Raw genomic sequence first — 24472 nt, forward strand, 5'->3', positions numbered from 1 at the left:
CATGGGTACAGCACATCTACACGGAGCGTTGTTGAAGGAAAGCAGCATCCATCATCAGGGACTCCCAACACACAGGCCATTCTCTCTTCTCACTGCTGCCATCAGGAAGAAGGTACAGGAGCCTCAGGACTCACATTCAGGAACAGTTATTACCCCTCAACCATCAGACTTATGAACCAAAGGGGATAACTTCACTCACTTCCCTTGCCCCATTACTGAACTGTTCCCAAAACCTATGGACTCACTTTCAAAGACTTCATCACATGTTCTCGATACTTATTGCCTAATTGTCTATTTATATTATTATTTCTTTCCTTTTGGTATTTCCAGTTTATTGTCTTTCTCACACCAGTTGCACGCCAGTGACATGAAAGCTGATCCTGACTCCGATTCCGGTTCTGATTCTGAACGTAGAACAGAACAGCTCTTCAGCTCAGGATGTGTACTGTCCCTTTAACCAACTCCTGGATCAATCGAACCTTTCCCTCAGAAGCAGATTCAGAATCAGGTTTAATATCGCTGGCATATGATATGAAATTTGTTGTTACATGGCAGCAGTATATCGCAATGCATAATAATAAGCACGATAAATTACAATAAAAATATATGAATTAAATTAAATTAGTACTGCAAAAAGTGAGCAAAAAAAACAAAAATAAAAACAATATTCATGTGGTGTTCATGGGTTCACTGTCCATTCAGAAATCTGATGGCGGAGGGGAAGAAGATGTTCCTGAATCGTTGAGTGTGAGTCTTCAGGCTCCTGTACCTCCTCCCTGATGGTAGCAATGAGATAAAGGCATGTCCTGGGTGATGGATTAACTCCCTCTGTAGTGTCCATCAACCTCCCCGTCACACTACTGTAGCCTCCATCTCCCTCCCCGTCACACTACTGTAGCCTCCATCAACCTCCCCGTCACACTACTGTAGCCTCCGTCTCCCTCCCCGTCACACTACTGTAGCCTCCGTCTCCCTCCCCGTCACACTACTGTAGCCTCCAACTCCCTCCCCGTCACACTACTGTAGTGTCCATCAACCTCCCCGTCACACTACTGTAGCCTCCATCTCCCTCCCCGTCACACTACTGTAGTGTCCATCTCCCTCCCCGTCACACTACTGTAGCCTCCATCAACCTCCCCGTCACACTACTGTAGCCTCCAACTCCCTTCCCGTCACACTACTGTAGCCTCCAACTCCCTCCCCGTCACACTACTGTAGTGTCCATCAACCTCCCCGTCACACTACTGTAGCCTCCATCAACCTCCCCGTCACACTACTGTAGCCTCTAACTCCCTCCCCATCACACTACTGTAGCCTCCATCAACCTCCCCGTCACACTACTGTAGCCTCCAACTCCCTCCCCGTCACACTACTGTAGTGTCCATCAACCTCCCCGTCACACTACTGTAGCCTCCATCAACCTCCCCGTCACACTACTGTAGCCTCTAACTCCCTCCCCATCACACTACTGTAGCCTCCATCAACCTCCCCGTCACACTACTGTATCCTCCATCAACCTCCCCGTCACACTACTGTAGCCTCCAACTCCCTCCCCGTCACACTAATGTAGCCTCCAACTCCCTCCCCGTCACACTACTGTAGCCTCCATCTCCCTCCCCGTCACACTACTGTAGCCTCCATCAACCTCCCCGTCACACTACTGTAGCCTCCAACTCCCTCCCCGTCACACTACTGTAGCCTCCATCAACATCCCCGTCACACTACTGTAGCCTCCAACTCCCTCCCCGTCACACTACTGTAGCCTCCATCAACCTCCCCGTCACACTACTGTACCCTCCATCAACCCCCCGTCACACTACTGTAGCCTCCAACTCCCTCCCCGTCACACTACTGTAGCCTCCATCTCCCTCCCCGTCACACTACTGTAGCCTCCATCAACATCCCCGTCACACTACTGTAGCCTCCAACTCCCTTCCCGTCACACTACTGTAGCCTCCAACTCCCTCCCCGTCACACTACTGTAGCCTCCAACTCCCTCCCCGTCACACTACTGTAGCCTCCATCTCCCTCCCCGTCACACTACTGTAGCCTCCAACTCCCTCCCCGTCACACTACTGTAGCCTCCATCTCCCTCCCCGTCACACTACTGTAGCCTCCAACTCCCTCCCCATCACACTACTGTAGCCTCCATCAACCTCCCCGTCACACTACTGTAGCCTCCAACTCCCTCCCCGTCACACTACTGTAGCCTCCATCAACCTCCCCGTCACACTACTGTAGTGTCCATCAACCTCCCCGTCACACTACTGTAGCCTCCATCTCCCTCCCCGTCACACTACTGTAGCCTCCATCAACCGCCCCGTCACACTACTGTAGCCTCCAACTCCCTCTCCGTCACACTACTGTACCCTCCATCAACCTCCCCGTCACACTACTGTAGCCTCCAACTCCCTCCCCGTCACACTACTGTAGCCTCCATCTCCCTCCCCGTCACACTACTGTAGCCTCCATCAACATCCCCGTCACACTACTGTAGCCTCCAACTCCCTCCCCGTCACACTACTGTAGCCTCCATCAACCTCCCCGTCACACTACTGTAGCCTCCATCAACCTCCCCGTCACACTACTGTAGCCTCCAACTCCCTCCCCGTCACACTACTGTAGCCTCCATCAACCTCCCCGTCACACTACTGTAGCCTCCAACTCCCTCCCCGTCACACTACTGTAGCCTCCAACTCCCTCCCCGTCACACTACTGTAGCCTCCATCTCCCTCCCCGTCACACTACTGTAGCCTCCATCAACATCCCCGTCACACTACTGTAGCCTCCAACTCCCTCCCCGTCACACTACTGTACCCTCCATCAACCCCCCGTCACACTACTGTAGCCTCCAACTCCCTCCCCGTCACACTACTGTAGCCTCCATCAACATCCCCGTCACACTACTGTAGCCTCCAACTCCCTTCCCGTCACACTACTGTAGCCTCCATCAACATCCCCGTCACACTACTGTAGCCTCCATCACCCTCCCCATCACACTACTGTAGCCTCTAACGACCCCCCCCGTCACACTACTGTAGCCTCCATCAACATCCCCGTCACACTACTGTAGCCTCCAACTCCCTCCCCATCACACTACTGTAGCCTCCATCACCCTCCCCATCACACTACTGTAGCCTCCAACTCCCTCCCCGTCACACTACTGTAGCCTCCATCAACATCCCCGTCACACTACTGTAGCCTCCAACTCCCTTCCCGTCACACTACTGTAGCCTCCATCAACATCCCCGTCACACTACTGTAGCCTCCATCACCCTCCCCATCACACTACTGTAGCCTCTAACGACCCCCCCCGTCACACTACTGTAGCCTCCATCAACATCCCCGTCACACTACTGTAGCCTCCAACTCCCTCCCCATCACACTACTGTAGCCTCCATCAACCTCCCCGTCACACTACTGTAGTGTCCATCAACCTCCCCGTCACACTACTGTAGCCTCCATCTCCCTCCCCGTCACACTACTGTAGCCTCCAACTCCCTCCCCGTCACACTACTGTAGCCTCCATCAACATCCCCGTCACACTACTGTAGCCTCCAACTCCCTTCCCGTCACACTACTGTAGCCTCCATCAACATCCCCGTCACACTACTGTAGCCTCCATCACCCTCCCCATCACACTACTGTAGCCTCTAACGACCCCCCCCGTCACACTACTGTAGCCTCCATCAACATCCCCGTCACACTACTGTAGCCTCCATCACCCTCCCCATCACACTACTGTAGCCTCCAACTCCCTCCCCGTCACACTACTGTAGCCTCCATCTCCCTCCCCGTCACACTACTGTAGCCTCCAACTCCCTCCCCGTCACACTACTGTAGCCTCCATCTCCCTCTCCGTCACACTACTGTAGCCTCCATCTCCCTCCCCGTCACACTACTGTAGCCTCCATCTCCCTCCCCGTCACACTACTGTAGCCTCCAACTCCCTCCCCATCACACTACTGTAGCCTCCATCAACCTCCCCGTCACACTACTGTAGCCTCCAACTCCCTCCCCGTCACACTACTGTAGCCTCCATCAACCTCCCCGTCACACTCCTGTACCCTCCAACAACCTACCCGTCACACTACTGTAGCCTCCATCTCCCTCCCCGTCACACTACTGTAGCCTCCATCAACCTCCCCGTCACACTACTGTACCCTCCATCAACCCCCCCATCACACTACTGTACCCTCCATCAACCCCCCCGTCACACTACAGTAGCCTCCATCTCCCTCCCCGTCACACTACTGTAGCCTCCATCTCCCTCCCCGTCACACTACTGTAGCCTCCATCAACATCCCCGTCACACTACTGTAGCCTCCAACTCCCTCCCCGTCACACTACTGTAGCCTCCATCTCCCTCCCCGTCACACTACTGTAGCCTCCATCTCCCTCCCCGTCACACTACTGTACCCTCCATCAACCCCCCCATCACACTACTGTACCCTCCATCAACCCCCCCGTCACACTACAGTAGCCTCCATCTCCCTCCCCGTCACACTACTGTAGCCTCCATCTCCCTCCCCGTCACACTACTGTAGCCTCCATCAACATCCCCGTCACACTACTGTAGCCTCCAACTCCCTCCCCGTCACACTACTGTAGCCTCCATCTCCCTCCCCGTCACACTACTGTAGCCTCCATCAACCTCCCCGTCACACTACTGTAGCCTCCATCTCCCTCCCCGTCACACTACTGTAGCCTCCATCTCCCTCCCCGTCACACTACTGTAGCCTCCAACTCCCTCCCCGTCACACTACTGTAGCCTCCATCAACCTCCCCGTCACACTACTGTAGCCTCTAACGACCCCCCCATCACACTACTGTAGCCTCCATCAACCTCCCCGTCACACTAGTGTAGCCTCCATCTCCCTCCCCGTCACACTACTGTAGCCTCCATCAACCTCCCCGTCACATTACTGTAGCCTCCATCAACCCCCCGTCACACTACTGTAGCCTCCAACTCCCTCCCCGTCACACTACTGTAGCCTCCAACTCCCTCCCCGTCACACTACTGTAGTGTCCATCAACCTCCCCGTCACACTACTGTAGCCTCCATCTCCCTCCCCGTCACACCATTGTAGCCTCCATTTCCCTCCCCGTCACACTACTGTAGCCTCCAACTCCCTCCCCGTCACACTACTGTAGCCTCCATCTCCCTCCCCATCACACTACTGTAGCCTCCATCTCCCTCCCCGTCACAGTACTGTAGCCTCCATCTCCCTCCCCGTCACACCCTTGTAGCCTCCATCTCCCTCCCCGTCACACTACTGTAGCCTCCAACTCCCTCCCCGTCACACTACTGTAGCCTCCAACTCCCTCCCCGTCACACTACTGTAGCCTCCATCAACCTCCCCGTCACACTACTGTAGCCTCCAACTCCCTCCCCGTCACACTACTGTAGCCTCCATCTCCCTCCCCGTCACACTACTGTAGCCTCCATCTCCCTCCCCGTCACACTACTGTAGCCTCCATCTCCCTCCCCGTCACACTACTGTAGCCTCCATCAACCTCCCCGTCACACTCCTGTACCCTCCATCAACCTCCCCGTCACACTACTGTAGCCTCCATCAACATCCCCGTCACACTACTGTAGCCTCCATCAACCTCCCCGTCACACTACTGTACCCTCCATCAACCTCCCCGTCACACTACTGTAGCCTCCATCAACCTCCCCGTCACACTACTGTAGCCTCCATCTCCCTCCCCGTCACACTACTGTAGCCTCCAACTCCCTCCCCGTCACACTACTGTAGCCTCCATCTCCCTCCCCGTCACACTACTGTAGCCTCCAACTCCCTCCCCGTCACACTACTGTAGCCTCCATCTCCCTCCCCGTCACACTACTGTAGCCTCCAACTCCCTCCCCGTCACACTACTGTAGCCTCCATCTCCCTCCCCGTCACACTACTGTAGCCTCCAACTCCCTCCCCGTCACACTACTGTAGCCTCCAACTCCCTCCCCATCACACTACTGTAGCCTCCAACTCCCTCCCCGTCACACTACTGTAGCCTCCATCAACCTCCCCGTCACACTACTGTACCCTCCATCAACCTCCCCGTCACACTACTGTAGCCTCCATCAACATCCCCGTCACACTACTGTAGCCTCCAACTCCCTCTCCGTCACACTACTGTAGCCTCCATCACCCTCCCCATCACACTACTGTAGCCTCCAACTCCCTCCCCGTCACACTACTGTAGCCTCCATCTCCCTCCCCGTCACACTACTGTAGCCTCCAACTCCCTCCCCATCACACTACTGTAGCCTCCAACTCCCTCCCCGTCACACTACTGTAGCCTCCATCTCCCTCCCCGTCACACTACTGTAGCCTCCATCAACCTCCCCATCACACTACTGTAGCCTCCAACTCCCTCCCCGTCACACTACTGTAGCCTCCATCAACCTCCCCGTCACACTAGTGTAGCCTCCATCTCCCTCCCCGTCACACTACTGTAGCCTCCATCAACCTCCCCGTCACACTACTGTAGCCTCCAACTCCCTCCCCGTCACACTACTGTAGTGTCCATCAACCTCCCCGTCACACTACTGTAGCCTCCATCTCCCTCCCCGTCACACCATTGTAGCCTCCATTTCCCTCCCCGTCACACTACTGTAGCCTCCAACTCCCTCCCCGTCACACTACTGTAGCCTCCATCTCCCTCCCCATCACACTACTGTAGCCTCCATCTCCCTCCCCGTCACAGTACTGTAGCCTCCATCTCCCTCCCCGTCACACCATTGTAGCCTCCATCTCCCTCCCCGTCACACTACTGTAGCCTCCAACTCCCTCCCCGTCACACTACTGTAGCCTCCAACTCCCTCCCCATCACACTACTGTAGCCTCCATCAACCTCCCCGTCACACTACTGTAGCCTCCAACTCCCTCCCCGTCACACTACTGTAGCCTCCATCTCCCTCCCCGTCACACTACTGTAGCCTCCAACTCCCTCCCCGTCACACTACTGTAGCCTCCAACTCCCTCCCCGTCACACTACTGTAGCCTCCAACTCCCTCCCCGTCACACTACTGTAGCCTCCAACTCCCTCCCCGTCACACTACTGTAGCCTCCATCTCCCTCCCCGTCACACTACTGTAGCCTCCATCTCCCTCCCCGTCACACTACTGTAGCCTCCATCAACCTCCCCGTCACACTCCTGTACCCTCCATCAACCTCCCCGTCACACTACTGTAGCCTCCATCAACATCCCCGTCACACTACTGTAGCCTCCATCAACCTCCCCGTCACACTACTGTACCCTCCATCAACCTCCCCGTCACACTACTGTAGCCTCCATCTCCCTCCCCGTCACACTACTGTAGCCTCCAACTCCCTCCCCGTCACACTACTGTAGCCTCCATCTCCCTCCCCGTCACACTACTGTAGCCTCCAACTCCCTCCCCGTCACACTACTGTAGCCTCCAACTCCCTCCCCATCACACTACTGTAGCCTCCAACTCCCTCCCCGTCACACTACTGTAGCCTCCATCAACCTCCCCGTCACACTACTGTACCCTCCATCAACCTCCCCGTCACACTACTGTAGCCTCCATCAACATCCCCGTCACACTACTGTAGCCTCCATCTCCCTCCCCGTCACACTACTGTAGCCTCCAACTCCCTCCCCATCACACTACTGTAGCCTCCAACTCCCTCCCCGTCACACTACTGTAGCCTCCATCTCCCTCCCCGTCACACTACTGTAGCCTCCATCAACCTCCCCGTCACACTACTGTAGCCTCCATCAACCTCCCCGTCACACTACTGTAGCCTCCATCAACCTCCCCGTCACACTACTGTAGCCTCCAACTCCCTCCCCATCACACTACTGTAGCCTCCATCAACATCCCCGTCACACTACTGTAGCCTCTAACGACCCCCCCCCATCACACTACTGTAGCCTCCATCAACCTCCCCGTCACACTACTGTAGCCTCCATCAACCTCCCCGTCACACTACTGTAGCCTCCATCAACCTCCCCGTCACACTACTGTAGCCTCCATCTCCCTCGCCGTCACACTACTGTAGCCTCCATCTCCCTCGCCGTCACACTACTGTAGCCTCCATCAACCTCCCCGTCACACTACTGTAGCCTCTAACGACCCCCCCCCCATCACACTACTGTAGCCTCCATCTCCCTCCCCGTCACACTACTGTAGCCTCCATCTCCCTCGCCGTCACACTACTGTAGCCTCCATCAACCTCCCCGTCACACTACTGTAGCCTCCAACTCCCTCCCCATCACACTACTGTAGCCTCCATCAACCTCCCCGTCACACTACTGTAGCCTCCATCAACCTCCCTGTCACACTACTGTAGCCTCCATCTCCCTCGCCGTCACACTACTGTAGCCTCCAACTCCCTCCCCATCACACTACTGTAGCCTCCATCAACCTCCCCGTCACACTACTGTATCCTCCATCAACCTCCCCGTCACACCATTGTAGCCTCCATCTCCCTCGCCGTCACACTACTGTAGCCTCCATCAACCTCCCCGTCACACTACTGTAGCCTCCATCTCCCTCCCCGTCACACTACTGTAGCCTCCATCTCCCTCCCCGTCACACTACTGTAGTGTCCATCAACCTCCCCGTCACACTACTGTAGCCTCCATCTCCCTCGCCGTCACACTACTGTAGCCTCCATCAACCTCCCCATCACACTACTGTAGCCTCCATCAACCTCCCCGTCACACCATTGTAGCCTCCATCTCCCTCCCCGTCACACTACTGTAGCCTCCAACTCCCTCCCCATCACACTACTGTAGCCTCCAACTCCCTCCCCATCACACTACTGTAGCCTCCATCAACCTCCCCGTCACACTACTGTAGCCTCCATCAACCTCCCCGTCACACTACTGTAGCCTCCATCTCCCTCCCCGTCACACTACTGTAGCCTCCATCTCCCTCCCCGTCACACTACTGTAGCCTCCATCAACCTCCCCGTCACACTACTGTAGCCTCCAACTCCCTCCCCATCACACTACTGTAGCCTCCATCTCCCTCCCCGTCACACTACTGTAGCCTCCAACTCCCTCCCCGTCACACTACTGTACCCTCCATCAACCTCCCCGTCACACTACTGTAGCCTCCATCTCCCTCCCCGTCACACTACTGTAGCCTCCAACTCCCTCCCCGTCACACTACTGTACCCTCCATCAACCTCCCCGTCACACTACTGTAGCCTCCAACTCCCTCCCCGTCACACTACTGTACCCTCCATCAACCTCCCCGTCACACTACTGTAGCCTCCATCTCCCTCCCTGTCACACTACTGTAGCCTCCATCAACCTCCCCGTCACACTACTGTAGCCTCCATCTCCCTCCCCGTCACACTACTGTAGTGTCCATCAACCTCCCCGTCACACTACTGTAGCCTCCATCTCCCTCCCCGTCACACTACTGTAGCCTCCAACTCCCTCCCCATCACACTACTGTAGCCTCCATCAACATCCCCGTCACACTACTGTAGCCTCCATCAACCTCCCCGTCACACTACTGTAGCCTCCAACTCCCTCCCTGTCACACTACTGTAGTGTCCATCACCCTCCCCGTCACACTACTGTAGCCTCCAACTCCCTCCCCATCACACTACTGTAGCCTCCATCAACCTCCCCGTCACACTACTGTAGCCTCCATCTCCCTCGCCGTCACACTACTGTAGCCTCCATCAACCTCCCCGTCACACTACTGTAGCCTCCAACTCCCTCCCCATCACACTACTGTAGCCTCCATCAACATCCCCGTCACACTACTGTAGCCTCCAACTCCCTCCCCGTCACACTACTGTAGCCTCCATCAACCTCCCCGTCACACTACTGTAGCCTCCATCTCCCTCCCCGTCACACTACTGTAGCCTCCATCAACATCCCCGTCACACTACTGTAGCCTTCCTCTCCCTCCCCGTCACACTACTGTAGCCTCCATCAACCTCCCCGTCACACTACTGTAGCCTCCATCTCCCTCCCCGTCACACTACTGTAGTGTCCATCAACCTCCCTGTCACACTACTGTAGTGTCCATCAACCTCCCCGTCACACTACTGTAGCCTCTAACGACCCCCCCCGTCACACTACTGTAGCCTCCATCTCCCTCCCCGTCACACTACTGTAGCCTCCGTCTCCCTCCCCGTCACACTACTGTAGCCTCTAACGACCCCCCCCGTCACACTACTGTAGCCTCCAACTCCTTCCCCGTCACACTACTGTAGCCTCCATCTCCCTCCCCGTCACACTACTGTAGCCTCCAACAACCTCCCCGTCACACTACTGTAGCCTCCAACTCCCTCCCCGTCACACTACTGTAGCCTCCAACTCCTTCCCCGTCACACTACTGTAGCCTCCATCTCCCTCCCCGTCACACTACTGTAGCCTCCAACAACCTCCCCGTCACACTACTGTAGCCTCCAACTCCCTCCCCGTCACACTACTGTAGCCTCCATCTCCCTCCCCGTCACACTACAGTAGCCTCCATCAACCTCCCCGTCACACTTCTGTAGCCTCTAACGACCCCCCCCCCCCTGTTCTGCCGGGGTCGCCTCCAACCTGATAGCATGAGCATCCATTTCCTCTTCTAGTATTTATTTCCTTTTCCCCTCCCCCTTCCTTCCTCTTCCATTCCACTCTCCAGCCTCTCACCTGTTCTCAGCTTCCCCGATGCCTGGCCTCCTTCCCTTTCTCCCATGGTCCCCTCTCCTCTCCAATCAGATTCCTTCCTCTCCAGCCCTTCACCTTCCCCTCCCACCTCACTTCACCTATCAGCTTCTAGCGAGCTTGTCCTCCTTGCCCCAGCCCAGCTTTTTATTCTGGCATCTTCCGCTGTCCTTTCCATTCCTGATGAAGAGAAGGAGTGAGAGGCTAGAGTAGGAATAGGAGAGGGAGTATGAAACGTTGCTCCTCGCCCTGAGGGTGGCCTCATTGTGGCTCAAGAGGAGCCATGGACTGACATGTTAGAATGGGAATGGGAATCAGAATTAAAATGGCTGGCCTCCAGGAAATTCCACTTTTGTCAGACGGAGCAGAGGATCTAGACAAAGATTCCCCCAGTTGTTACTCCGGAGCCTCCCCATGAGTGGGTCTAGCTGTAAGGCAGTGGAGGTTTGAGATCAGAATCTCCTTCTCGTGGATGGGCTGCCAAGCACGGCTGACAGTCCCATCTTCCCGAAGCGACTGGGTGAAGGTGTCAGTACCCATCCTTGCCCCTTCCCCTGCCAGTAGAAACGTGAAGGCCAAGAACTGAACTTGGTTGCCAGAGGCTATTTGAGACACACAGCATTGGGAGCATTGAGTAGGTTGTGGGAGCTTGTCGACACTACCCCCATACCCCCGGCTATGAGAAGCTTAAGGAACCGGCCCTTTGGTAACCCATAGAAGATGCTGGAGGGACTGGAGGGACACCACGGTAGTGTTGCGATGCTATTACAGCTCAATACCAGCATCCTCTGTAAGAAAGTCAGTATGTTTTCCCTCAGGAACACGTGGGTTTCCCCCGGGTGCTCCAGTTTCCCCCCATAGCCTAAAGATGTTAGGAGTTTAATCGTCCGTTGTAAATTGTCCAGTGATTAGGCTAGGGTTGAATAGCTGGGCGGCGCGTCACTAAATATTTATTTTAAATATTGAGTTTTTTGTGCTGCATTGGATCCGGAGTAACAATCATTTCATTCTCCTCTACACTGGTGTGCTGATGAATGACAATAAACGAGCTTGAATCTTGAATAGTTCTGTGGCCATGCCTTCCTGTGGCCACCTGGTTTGAGTCAGACTGCCAGCAGGAGCCCCTGCAATGCCTGGGTGACTCACACTTGCCTGTGTGTGCTTTGGCACTCGGTCTGGAGAGGTTCTTTCCATCGGCTGCTGTGTGGCTATGAAGATATTTCCTAGTTCCGCCCTGCCCTGGACCACAACCACAAAACCTACTTGTTTTTGTGTCCTTCTCCACACCAAACATGAAAGTACCCTCCCTTAACCCCCAAAACACGAGACATTCTGCAGATGCTGGAAGTCCAGAGCAACACACACAAAATTCCGGAGGAGCTCAGCAGGTCAGACAGAATTTATGGAGAGGAATAAACAGTCGACACTTTGGGCCAAAACCATTCATCAGGATTCACCGTCCTGACGAAGGGTCCTGGCACTTCACTCGCCCCATCACTGAATTGTTTCCACAATCTATGGACTCACTTTCAAGGACACTTCATCTCATGCTCTCGATATTTATTGATTATTTACTTGCTATTATTATTACCCTTTTTCTTTATGTATTTGCACAGTCTTTTGCCCGTTGATTGTTTGTCCGTCCAGTTGAGTGCTGTCTTTCACTGAATTCATTGTATTTCTTTGTACTTACTGTGAATGCCCACAAGAAAATGAATCTCAAGTGACATATATGTACTTTGACAATAAATTTACTTTGAACTTTAGGTAGAATAAAAAGTCAGAATCGGGTTTATTATCACTGATAAATGTTGTGGAACTTGTTTTGCAGCAGCAGTACAGTGTAATACATAAAAACTTACCATGTTACAATAAGAAATATAATAAATAAGTGGTGCAAAAAGAGAGCAAAATAGTGAGGTAATGTTCCTGGGTTCATAGACCATTCAGAAATCTAATGGTGAAGGGGAAGAAGCTGTTCCTGTGGGTCTTCATGCTCCTGTACCTCCTTCCTGATGGTAGCAATGAGAAGAGGGCAGGTCCTGGGTGATGACAGATGCCACCTTTTTGAGGCATCAGATTTTGTAGGTGTCCTTGATGCTGGAGATGCTCGTGCCTGTGATGGAGCTGACTGTATCTACAACTTTCTGCAGCTTTTTCCGATTCTGCATTCTGACCTCGTGCATTGTGCACTCACCACAACGCTGAGCTGATCCCACAGCCTGCAGTTGCACTTTCAAGGGCTCGACATCTCACGTGCTCAGAATGATTTATTTACTCTTTTATTATTTGTCTTCTTTTGCACATTGATTGTTTGTCAGTCCTTGTCATTTACTGTAGAGCATTTTCCTAAATTCTATTGGACTGGCCTGAAGAACAATCCCGGCCCGACTCATCGACTGTTTATTCATCTCCATAGATGCTGCCTGACCCACTGAGTTCCTCCGGCATCTTGTGTCTGTTGCTTTGTTTTATTTCTTTATTTTCCTGTAAGTGACTGAAAGAAAATGAAGGTCAAGATTGTACATGTTGACATATATATACTCCGATAACAAAATGTACATGTGCCTGCAAGAACCCTGAAATCACATCATTAACAATCGACTCCAACGTATTCCCAGCCACTGAGGTCAGACTAACTGGCCTATAGTTACCTTTCTTCTGCCCCCCTCCCTGAGGAAATGAAGGGCGGCAGTTATATAAAATTCAGAGGATAGTGGGAACTCAGTTGGGAGATGGGTGTAAAAGGAGGGAAGAAGTTACACTTACACATTTACGTATTGAACATACTTGGTTGAATAATTCCCCGTTCGGAATGAACAGGCATGATACAAGCATCTGCAGGGAGTGCACCTGTCAGGAAATGGTGCAGTACGTACTGTTTAAATACAGTTCCTAGGAGTTGTGAAGGAAATGTGTACAGCAAAAGGCTAAACGGAGATCTTTGGGACAGACGGAGTTTAACATGGAAAGTTTGTCAGATATCACTGCCATCAGAATGTATATAAGTGAGTTTTTGACTTTCTGAAAAGCATTAGATGTTTTGATATTATTTGAGTTTTTTGAGGGGAATTTAGTGGGTATACTTCCTGTCTCTTTGTTCCACACTCCAACTCAGTAGGGGGCGGTAATACCCCTTATGTTGGTTTGCCAACCACCATTAAACTTTACAAGAAGGTGAAGGGGTGTAGATGATCCTGAAACCCTCAGTGCCATGGAACTATTCAGGGATCTCAGTGAGGGGCACGTATCTGGAGCAAGTGGGCTCGGAGCTGGTTTGTGGTTGGAAGGTAGTGTTTCATGTGTGTGCCTTGTGTACCTAGTCCAATGGTACTTGCTCTCCACTGGCAGGCAAAACCAGGACCAAAGACAAGTACCGGGTCGTGTACACCGACTACCAAAGGCTGGAGCTGGAGAAAGAATTTCATTACAGCCGCTACATCACAATCCGCCGGAAGTCTGAGCTGGCTCTGTCGCTGGGGCTATCTGAACGCCAGGTCAGTATTCCTCGGGAAAGGGGATGACTGCCTCAATTTAGCATGTCTTAGATTAGACTGTATCATTGTTAACAATTTTCCAGTTTAACAATTAATTTTCTGCTTACAAGCATGTAACTGTTTAGTATGTTCCCTGGTGGTCACAGTATGTATATACAGTTGTTCAGTGTGTCCCCTAGTGGTTACAGTTATTCTGTCTCTTTCTGAAAGCTTCTCTGATGTGGCAATATTTGAGTAGGGGCTATCTGTTTGGGTAACTCTTATCCATACATTTAGAAGGAATGCTTTTCATCTATGGTATAAAAAGAGCTGAACACATCCGCCCACCATATTTATTCTTGTTACTTCTTTCCCTCTGTTACTCCTAATTTCCAGTTCCCTTTGTCTATTAGCACTTAATAATACAATTGTAAAGCACTAAGTTCTGTGCCTCTTTCTTAACTTCTGAAAGAACTTTGGATCAAAACATCAGAATCCAGCAGCAATAACCCTCACCAATTTGTATCGATGCACCACAGAAAGCATCCTATCCGGAGGTACCACGGCTCGGTATGGCAACTGCTCAGCCCGTGACCACAGGAAACTGCAGAGAGTTGTGGACACATCACAGAAACCAGCCTCCCCTCCACAGACTCTGTCTACACTTCTCACTGCCTCAGTAAAGCAGCCGGCAGAATCAAAGACCCCACCCGCCCCAGACATTCTCTCTTCTCCCCTCTCCCATCGGGCAAAAGATACAAAAGCCTGAAAGCACATCCCACCAGGCCCAAGGACAGCTTCAACCCCACTGTTATCAGTGAAAGCACGTCCCACCAGGCCCAAGGACAGCTTCTACCCCACTGTTATCAGTGAAAGCATGTCCCACCAGGCCCAAGGACAGCTTCTACCCCACTGTTATCAGTGAAAGCACATCCCACCAGGCCCAAGGACAGCTTCTACCCCACTGTTATCAGTGAAAGCACGTCCCACCAGGCCCAAGGACAGCTTCTACCCCACTGTTATCAGTGAAAGCACGTCCCACCAGGCCCAAGGTCAGTTTCTACCCCACTGTTATCAGTGAAAACACGTCCCACCAGGCCCAAGGACAGCTTCTACCCCACTGTTATCAGTGAAAGCACGTCCCACCAGGCCCAAGGACAGCTTCTACCCCACTGTTATCAGTGAAAGCACGTCCCACCAGGCCCAAGGTCAGTTTCTACCCCACTGTTATCAGTGAAAACACGTCCCACCAGGCCCAAGGACAGCTTCTACCCCACTGTTATCAGTGAAAGCACGTCCCACCAGGCCCAAGGACAGCTTCTACCCCACTGTTATCAGTGAAAGCACGTCCCACTTGGCCCAAGGACAGCTTCTACCCCACTGTTATCAGTGAAAGCACGTCCCACCAGGCCCAAGGACAGCTTCTACCCCACTGTTATCAGTGAAAGCACGTCCCACCAGGCCCAAGGTCAGTTTCTACCCCACTGTTATCAGTGAAAGCACGTCCCACTTGGCCCAAGGACAGCTTCTACCCCACTGTTATCAGTGAAAGCACGTCCCACCAGGCCCAAGGACAGCTTCTACCCCACTGTTATCAGTGAAAGCACGTCCCACCAGGCCCAAGGTCAGTTTCTACCCCACTGTTATCAGTGAAAGCACGTCCCACCAGGCCCAAGGACAGCTTCTACCCCACTGTTATCAGTGAAAGCACGTCCCACCAGGCCCAAGGACAGCTTCTACCCCACTGTTATCAGTGAAAGCACATCCCACCAGGCCCAAGGACAGCTTCTACCCCACTGTTATCAGTGAAAGCACATCCCACCAGGCCCAAGGACAGCTTCTTCCCCACTGTTTTCAGTGAAAGCACGTCTCACCAGGCCCAAGGACAGCTTCTACCCCACTGTTATCAGTGAAAGCACGTCCCACCAGGCCCAAGGACAGCTTCTACCCCACTGTTATCAGTGAAAGCACATCCCACCAGGCCCAAGGACAGCTTCTACCCCACTGTTATCAGTGAAAGCGCATCCCACCAGGCCCAAGGACAGCTTCTACCCCACTGTTATCAGTGAAAGCACATCCCACCAGGCCCAAGGACAGCTTCTTCCCCACTGTTATCAGTGAAAGCACGTCTCACCAGGCCCAAGGACAGCTTCTACCCCACTGTTATCAGTGAAAACACGTCCCACCAGGCCCAAGGACAGCTTCTACCCCACTGTTATCAGTGAAAGCACATCCCACCAGGCCCAAGGACAGCTTCTACCCCACTGTTATCAGTGAAAGCACGTCCCACCAGGCCCAAGGACAGCTTCTACCCCACTGTTATCAGTGAAAGCACGTCCCACCAGGCCCAAGGACAGCTTCGACCCCACTGTTATCAGACTTAATCAAACTTCTTATATAATAAAGGTAAACTATTCATCTTCCGGTCAAGCTCATCGTGGCCCCTGCACCTTAATGTCTCTGTACTCTCTCTGTAATTGTATACTCAATGGCCACTTTATTAGGGACACCTGTACTCCTACTCATTAATGCAGATATCTAATCAGCCAATCGTGTGGCAGCAACTCAACACATAAAAGCATGCAGACATGGTCAAGAGGTTCAGTTATTGTTCACACCAAACATCAAAATGGAGAAGAACTGTGATCTAAGTGACTTTGACTGTTGGTGCCAGACGGGGTGGTTTGAGTATCTCAGAAACTGATGATCTCCTGCAATTTTCATGTGCACCATTCTCTAGAGTTCACAGAGAACTGGGCAAAAATATTAAAAAAAACATTCAGCGAGTGTCAGTTCTGTGGATGAAAACACCTTGTTAATGAGAGACAACACGAGTGAATCTGCAGATGCTGGAAATAAATAAAAAACACAAAATGCTGGCAGAACTCAGCAGGCCAGACAGCATCTATGGGAGGAGGTAATAACGACGTTTCGGGCCGAAACCCTTCATCAGGAGTGAAGTAACATGGGATGGTCGAGGGGGTATAAGAAGTGGGGGGAGGGATGAAGTAGAGAGCTGGGAAGTGATAGGCTGGAGGGAAATGGGCTGGGGGAAGGTGGGGATTATGGGAAATAAAAGAGAAAGAAAGGTAGGGCTGGGGGGAGAGATTATAGTGAGGGGGGAAAAGAGAGAGAAAGAGAACCAGACTAAAATAATAGATAGGGATGGGGGTAAGGGTGGGGGGCAGGGGTATCAACGGAGGTCAGTGAGTTGGATGTTCATGCCGGCAGGAAGGAGGCTACCTAGGCGGGAGATAAGGTATTGCTCCATTGACCTGCCCGTGGCCTCATCTTGACGGTAGAGGAGGCCATGGACAGACATGTCGGAGTGGGAGTGGTCTGTGGGATTGAAGTGTGTGGCCAGAGGGAGATCCCGCCACTGCTGGAGGACTGAGCGCCGATGTTCAGCGAAACAGTCTCCCTGTCTGCGGGGGGTCTCCCCAATGTATCCCTGCAAACGGAAGAAGTGCTACACCTGCCCCCCACACTTCTTCCCTCACCACCATCCCAGGCCCCAGACAGTCCTTTCAGGTGAGGCACCACTTCACCTGTGAGTCAACTGGGTGATGTACTGTATGCGGTGCTCCCGATGTAGCCACTTATACATTGGGGAGACCCGCCGCAGACTGGGAGACCGTTTCGCTGAACACCGGCGCTGAATGGGCTGAAAAATGGGCTGAAAAATGGCAGATGGAGTTTAACACAGACAAGTGTGAGGTATTGCACTTTGGAAGGACAAACCAAGGTAGAACATACAAGGTAAATGGTAGGGCACTGAGGAGTTCAGTAGAACAGAGGGATCTGGGAATACAGATACATAATTCCCTAAAAGTGGCGTCACAGGTGGACAGGGTCATAAAGAGAGCTTTTGGTAAATTGGCCTTTATAAATCAAAGTATTCAGTATAAGAGTTGGAATGTTATGGTGAGGTTGTATAAGACATTGGTGAGACCGAATTTGGAGTATTGTGTGCAGTTTTGGTCACTGAATTTCAGGAAGGATATTAATAAGGTTGAAAGAATGCAGAGAAGGTTTACAAGGATGTTGCCGGGACTTGAGAAACTGAGTTACCGAAAGGTTGAATAGGTTAGGACTTTATTCCCTGGAGCGTAGGAGAATGAGGGGAGATTTGATAGAGGTGTATAAAATTATGGTGGGTATAGATACAGTGTATGCAAGCAGGCTTTTTCCACTGAGGCTAGGGGAGAAAAAAACCAGAGGACATGGGTTAAGGGTGAAGGGGGAAAGTTTAAAGGGAACATTAGGGGGGGCTTCTTCACACAGAGAATAGTGGGAGTATGGAATGAGTTGCCATTTGAAGTGGTGAATGTAGGCTCACTTTTAACATTTAAGAAAAATTTGGACAGGTACATGTATGAGAGGGGTATGGAGGGATATGGGCCAGGTCAGTGGGACTAGGCAGAAAAATGGTTTGGTTCAGCCAAGAAGGGCCAAAAGGCCTGTTTCCGTGCTGTAATGTTCTAGGGTTCTATGGTTCTATGGGTGGGCTACAGCAGCAGAAGACCATGAACGTACACCCAGTGCACACTTGGGTACAGTGGGTACTGTACAGGAGGTATAGTAGGAATCTAGTAAAGTGGCCATCGAGTGACCCTGGCACTGTATGGTCCCAGTGTTCCCCACTTTGAGTGATCTGTGGGACAGAAGTTCCTGGGGGTCAGTGGGGTAGGGTAACTCTGCCATGGATGATCCCAAGCCCGGTTGCAAAAGGAAAAGAGTTGGGCATGAGGCTAGCAACCCCATCCTGTAAAAACTCTGCTACAGAAACGCCAACAGAAGTTCCAAACCCCTCATCCTGGGGAGAGGAAGGATAGATGGCATACATCTGCAGACAACGTGAAGGATTGGCACCAGACAGAGGACTCTCGTGAGCTACTGTCAATGCTCTATCCCCTTGTGGGGCTTCAGTGAGTTAGTAGGTAGGGTAGGGTAGAGTAGGCTAGGGACATGCTTCACAGGTTGAGCCAGCATTGAATTGTCTGCCTGTAGCTGTTTTTGAGAAGGTGGTAGTGAGCTGCCTTCTTCAACCATTGCGGCTCTGGAGGCATGGGGTCACCCAAAGTGCCCTTAGGGATCCTCTATTTCAATATTTCATTAGGAGTTTGAGGAGAATTGTTACAGCATCAGATTCGCACAGTTTTTACAGATGTACCGTGGACATGGAGACCATTCTGACTGGTTACATCACAGTCTGGTATGGACAGGCCACTGCACAGGATCAGGAAAAGCTACAGAAAGTTGCGAACACAAACTGCTCCATCATGGGGACTCACTTCCCAGCGATACCTCAAACAGCAGTATCCATCATTGAGGACCCCCGCCACCCAGGACATGCCCCCTTCTCATTGCTACATCGGGGAAGAGGTACAGGAGCCTAAGGACTCACCCTCAAAGTCTCAGGAACAGCTTCTTCCCCTCTGCCATCAGATTTCTGAATGAACAATGAACCCTTGAACACTCCCTCACTATTTTTCTTTTCTTCTTGTGTGACATTTTTCAGACATAAGATAATATATATTGTTATTGTACTTTAAAGTATATTTTGTTTCTTGCTGTATACTCTCAGATGCTGCATCAGTTAGAGAGGATGTGTGACAACGAGAGGCTGGACAATCTTGGGTTGTTTTCTCTGGAGCGGCAGAGGCTGAGGGGAGATCTGATGGAGGTGTATAAGATTATGACCAGCATAGAGTAGACAGACAGTATCTTCTTCCCAGGGTTGAAATGTCTAATAACAGAGGGCATGTATTTAATGTGAGAGGGAGCAAGTTCAAGGGGGATGTGTGGCATAAGATTTTCTTACAGAGAGATGGGTGCCTGGAATGTGCTATCTAGGGTGGTGGTAGAGGCTGATACATTGGAGGCTTTTAGAGATGTTTAGATAGGCTCATGAGTTTGAGGAAAATGAAAGGATATGGATACACACGCACAAAATGCTGGAGGAACTCAGCAGGTCAGGCAGCGTCTGTGGAAAAAGGTCCAGTCGACATTTTGGCCAGGATATGGATATTGTGTAGGTAGAGATTAGCTCAGTTACTAATGACTAATTTAATTGGTTCAGCATAACATTGTGGGCTGAATGGCCTGTTCCTGTGCTGTAGTGTTCTATATTCGATGTTCTAAGAGTGGTTGGTGGAGTTTCCACTCTGGCGTAGATGAGAAATCAGCCAAGCAGTTCAGGAGGTCATAAACACAAGAATGAAGGGTTTGGCCCAAAACATTGACAATTTTGTAGGTGCTGGAAATCCAGAGTAACACACACAATGCTGGAGGAACTCAGCGGGTCAGGTAGCATCTATGGAGGGCAATGGACATTTCCAGCATCTGCAGTATCTCGTGTATCTGCCTGCACCGCACTTTCTCTGTAATTGTGACACTTTATTCTGCATTCTGTTATTGTTTTACCTTGTTCTCCCTCAATGCACGGTGTAATGATCTGATCTGTATGAACAGTTTTTCACTGCATGGCAGTACACGTAACAACAATAAACCAATTTACAGTTTTACCAATTTAGAAAAGAATTCTTATCAGGAATTGAATAATTACATCCATAAATCGGCCTGGCTTTGCACTCCTACAGTGGAATGCTCTCACCCTCAGGCATCGATTGGCAGAAGCCATATCCCTTCTGATTTATATTTACCGATCTAGTCTGTTTAGTTCCGGTCGCCTCATTACAGGAAGGATGTGGAAGCTTTAGAGAGAGTGCAGAGGAGATTCACCAGGATGCTGCCTGGATTAGAGAGGGTGCAGAGGAGATTTACCAGGATGCTGCCTGGATTAGAGAGGATGCAAAGGAGATTGACCAGGATGCTGCCTGGTTTAGAGAGGGTGCAGAGGAGATTCACCAGGATGCTGCCTGGATTAGAGAGGGTGCAGAGGAGATTTACCAGGATGCTGCCTGGATTAGAGAGGGTGCAGAGGAGATTTACCAGGATGCTGCCTGGATTAGAGAGGGTGCAGAGGAGATTTACCAGGATGCTGCCTGGATTAGAGAGGGTGCAGAGGAGATTTACCAAGATGCTGCCTGGATTAGAGAGGGTGCAGAGGAGATTTACCAGGATGCTGCCTGGATTAGAGAGGGTGCAGAGGGGATTTACCAGGATGCTGCCTGGATTAGAGAGGGTGCAGAGGAGATTTACCAGGGTGCTGCCTGGATTACAGAGGGTGCAGAGGAGATTTACCAGGATGCTGCCTGGATTAGAGAGGATGCAGAGGAGATTCACCAGGATGCTGCCTGGATTAGAGAGGGTGCAGAGGAGATTTACCAGGATGCTGCCTGGATTAGAGAGTGTGCAGAGGAGATTTACCAGGATGCTGCCTGGATTAGAGAGGGGGCAGAGGAGATTTACCAGGATGCTGCCTGGATTAGAGAGGGGGCAGAGGAGATTTACCAGGATGCTGCCTGGATTAGAGAGGGTGCAGAGGGGATTTACCAGGATGCTGCCTGGATTAGAGAGGGTGCAGAGGAGATTTACCAGGGTGCTGCCTGGATTACAGAGGGTGCAGAGGAGATTTACCAGGATGCTGCCTGGATTAGAGAGGATGCAGAGGAGATTTACCAGGATGCTGCCTGGATTAGAGAGGGTGCAGAGGGGATTTACCAGGATGCTGCCTGGATTAGAGAGGGTGCAGAGGAGATTTACCAGGGTGCTGCCTGGATTACAGAGGGTGCAGAGGAGATTTACCAGGATGCTGCCTGGATTAGAGAGGGTGCAGAGGAGATTTACCAGGATGCTGCCTGGATTAGAGAGGGTGCAGAGGGGATTTACCAGGATGCTGCCTGGATTAGAGAGGGTGCAGAGGAGATTTACCAGGGTGCTGCCTGGATTACAGAGGGTGCAGAGGAGATTTACCAGGATGCTGCCTGGATTAGAGAGGATGCAGAGGAGATTCACCAGGATGCTGCCTGGATTAGAGAGGGTGCAGAGGAGATTTACCAGGATGCTGCCTGGATTAGAGAGTGTGCAGAGGAGATTTACCAGGATGCTGCCTGGATTAGAGAGGGGGCAGAGGAGATTTACCAGGATGCTGCCTGGATTAGAGAGGGGGCAGAGGAGATTTACCAGGATGCTGCCTGGATTAGAGAGGGTGCAGAGGAGATTTACCAGGATGCTGCCTGGATTAGAGAGGGGGCAGAGGAGATTTACCAGGATGCTGCCTGGATTAGAGAGGGTGCAGAGGAGATTCACCAGGATGCTGCCTGGATTAGAGAGGGTGCAGAGGAGATTCACCAGGATGCTGCCTGGATTAGAGAGGGTGCAGAGGAGATTCACCAGGATGCTGCCTGGATTAGAGAGGGTGCAGAGGAGATTCACCAGGATGCTGCCTGGATTAGAGAGGGTGTTTTATAAACCTGCGCGAGCTGGAGCTTTTCACTATGGACCAAAGGAGAAAGAGAGGTGACTTGACAGAGGTGTTCAAGATGATCGAGTAGACAGCCAGAGACTTTTTCCCCGCGGTGGAAATGGGTATATGATGAGGCATAATTCGAAGGTGTTTGGAGGAGAGTACTGGGGGAATGTCAGAGGTAGGTTTTTTTACACAGAGACTGGTGGTTGTGTGTGGAACACACTGCCAGGTCCATGGTAGAGTCGGATACATTAGGGTCATTTGAGAGACTCTTTTAGATATATAACCATATAACAATTACAGCACAGAAACAGGCCATCTCAGCCCTCCTAGTCCATGCCGAACACTTACTCTCACCCAGTCCCACTGACCTGCACACAGCCCGTAACCCTCCATTCCTTTCCTGTCCATATACCTATCCAATTTTTTTTTAAATGACAAAATCGAACTTGCCTCTAGCACTTCTACTGGAAGATCATTCCACACAGCTACCACTCTCTGAGTAAAGAAGTACCCCATTGTGTTACCCCTAAATGTTTGCCCCTTAACTCTCAACTCATGTCCTCTTGCTTGAATCTCCCTTACTCTCAATGGAAAAAGCCTATCCACGTCAACTCTATCTATCCCCCTCATAATTTTAAATACCTCTATCGTCCCCCCTCAACCTTCTACGCTCCAAAGAATAAAGACCTAACTTGTTCAGCCTTTCTCTGTAATTTAGGTGCTAAAACCCAGGTAACATTCTAGTAAATCTCCTCTGTACTCTCTCTATTTTGTTGACATCTTTCCTATAATTCGGTGACCAGAACTGTACTCAATATTCCAAATTTGGCCTCACCAATGCCTTGTACAATTTTAACATTACATCCCAACTCCTATACTCAATGCTCTGATTTATAAAGGCCAGCATACCAAAAGCTTTCTTCACCACCCTATCCACATGAAATTCCACCTTCAGGGAACTATGCACCATTATTCCTAGATCACTCTGTTCTACGGCATTCCTCAGTGCCCTACCAATTACCATGTATGTCCTATTTTGATTAGTCCTACCAAAATGTAGCACCTCACAATTATCAGCATTAAACTCCATCTGCCATCTTTCAGCCTACTCTTCTAATTGGCCTAAATCTCTCTGCAAGCTTTGAAAACCTACTTCATTATCCACAACGCCACCTACCTTAGTATCATCTGCATACTTACTAATCCAATTTACCACCTCATCATCCAGATCATTAATGTATATGACAAACACCATTGGACCCGGTACAGATCCCTGAGGCACACCACTAGTCACCGGCCTCCAACCTGACAAACAGTTATCCACCACTACTCTCTGGCATCTCCCATCCAGCCACTGTTGAATCCATTTTACTACTTCAATATTAATACCTAACGATTGAACCTTCCTAACTAACCTTCCATGTGGAACCTTGTCAAAGGCCTTACTGATGTCCATATAGACAACATCCACTGCTTTACCCTCATCAACTTTCCTAGTAACCTCTTCAAAAAATTCAAAAAGATTTGTCAAACATGACCTTCCACGCACAAATCCATGTTGACTGTTCCTAATCAGACCCTGTCTATCCAGATAATTATATATACCATCTCTAAGAATACTTTCCATTAATTTAACCACCACTGACGTCAAACTTACAGGCCTATAATTGCTAGGTTTACTCTTAGAATATTTTTTAAACAATGGAACCACATGAGCAATAAGCCAATCCTCCGGCACTATCCCCGTTTCTAATGACATTTGAAATATTTCTGTCAGAGCCCCTGCTATTTCTACGCTAACTTCCCTCAAAGTCCTAGGCAATAGCCTGTCAGGACCTGGAGACTTATCCACTTTTATTTTCTTTAAAAGCACTCAGTACTTCCTCTTCTTTAATCATCATAGTTTCCATAACTTCCCTACTTGTTTCCCTTACCTTACACAATTCAATATCCTTCTCCT

General features: G+C 51.1%; 1 protein-coding gene across 1 annotated transcript in view; it reads left to right on the top strand.

Moving 5' to 3' along the window:
• The window catches only part of cdx1b (caudal type homeobox 1 b), a 73874-nt gene that overhangs the window by 40264 nt on the left and 9138 nt on the right, over window positions 1-24472 (top strand). Inside the window, exon 2 of the mRNA XM_073067091.1 lies at window positions 14011-14156. Within this exon, the coding sequence (XP_072923192.1) occupies window positions 14011-14156 (146 nt within the window). The remainder of the gene's footprint in view (window positions 1-14010; window positions 14157-24472) is intronic.

Source organism: Hemitrygon akajei, chromosome 15 (genome assembly GCF_048418815.1).
Source record: "Hemitrygon akajei chromosome 15, sHemAka1.3, whole genome shotgun sequence".
NCBI classification, from domain to species: domain Eukaryota; kingdom Metazoa; phylum Chordata; class Chondrichthyes; order Myliobatiformes; family Dasyatidae; genus Hemitrygon; species Hemitrygon akajei.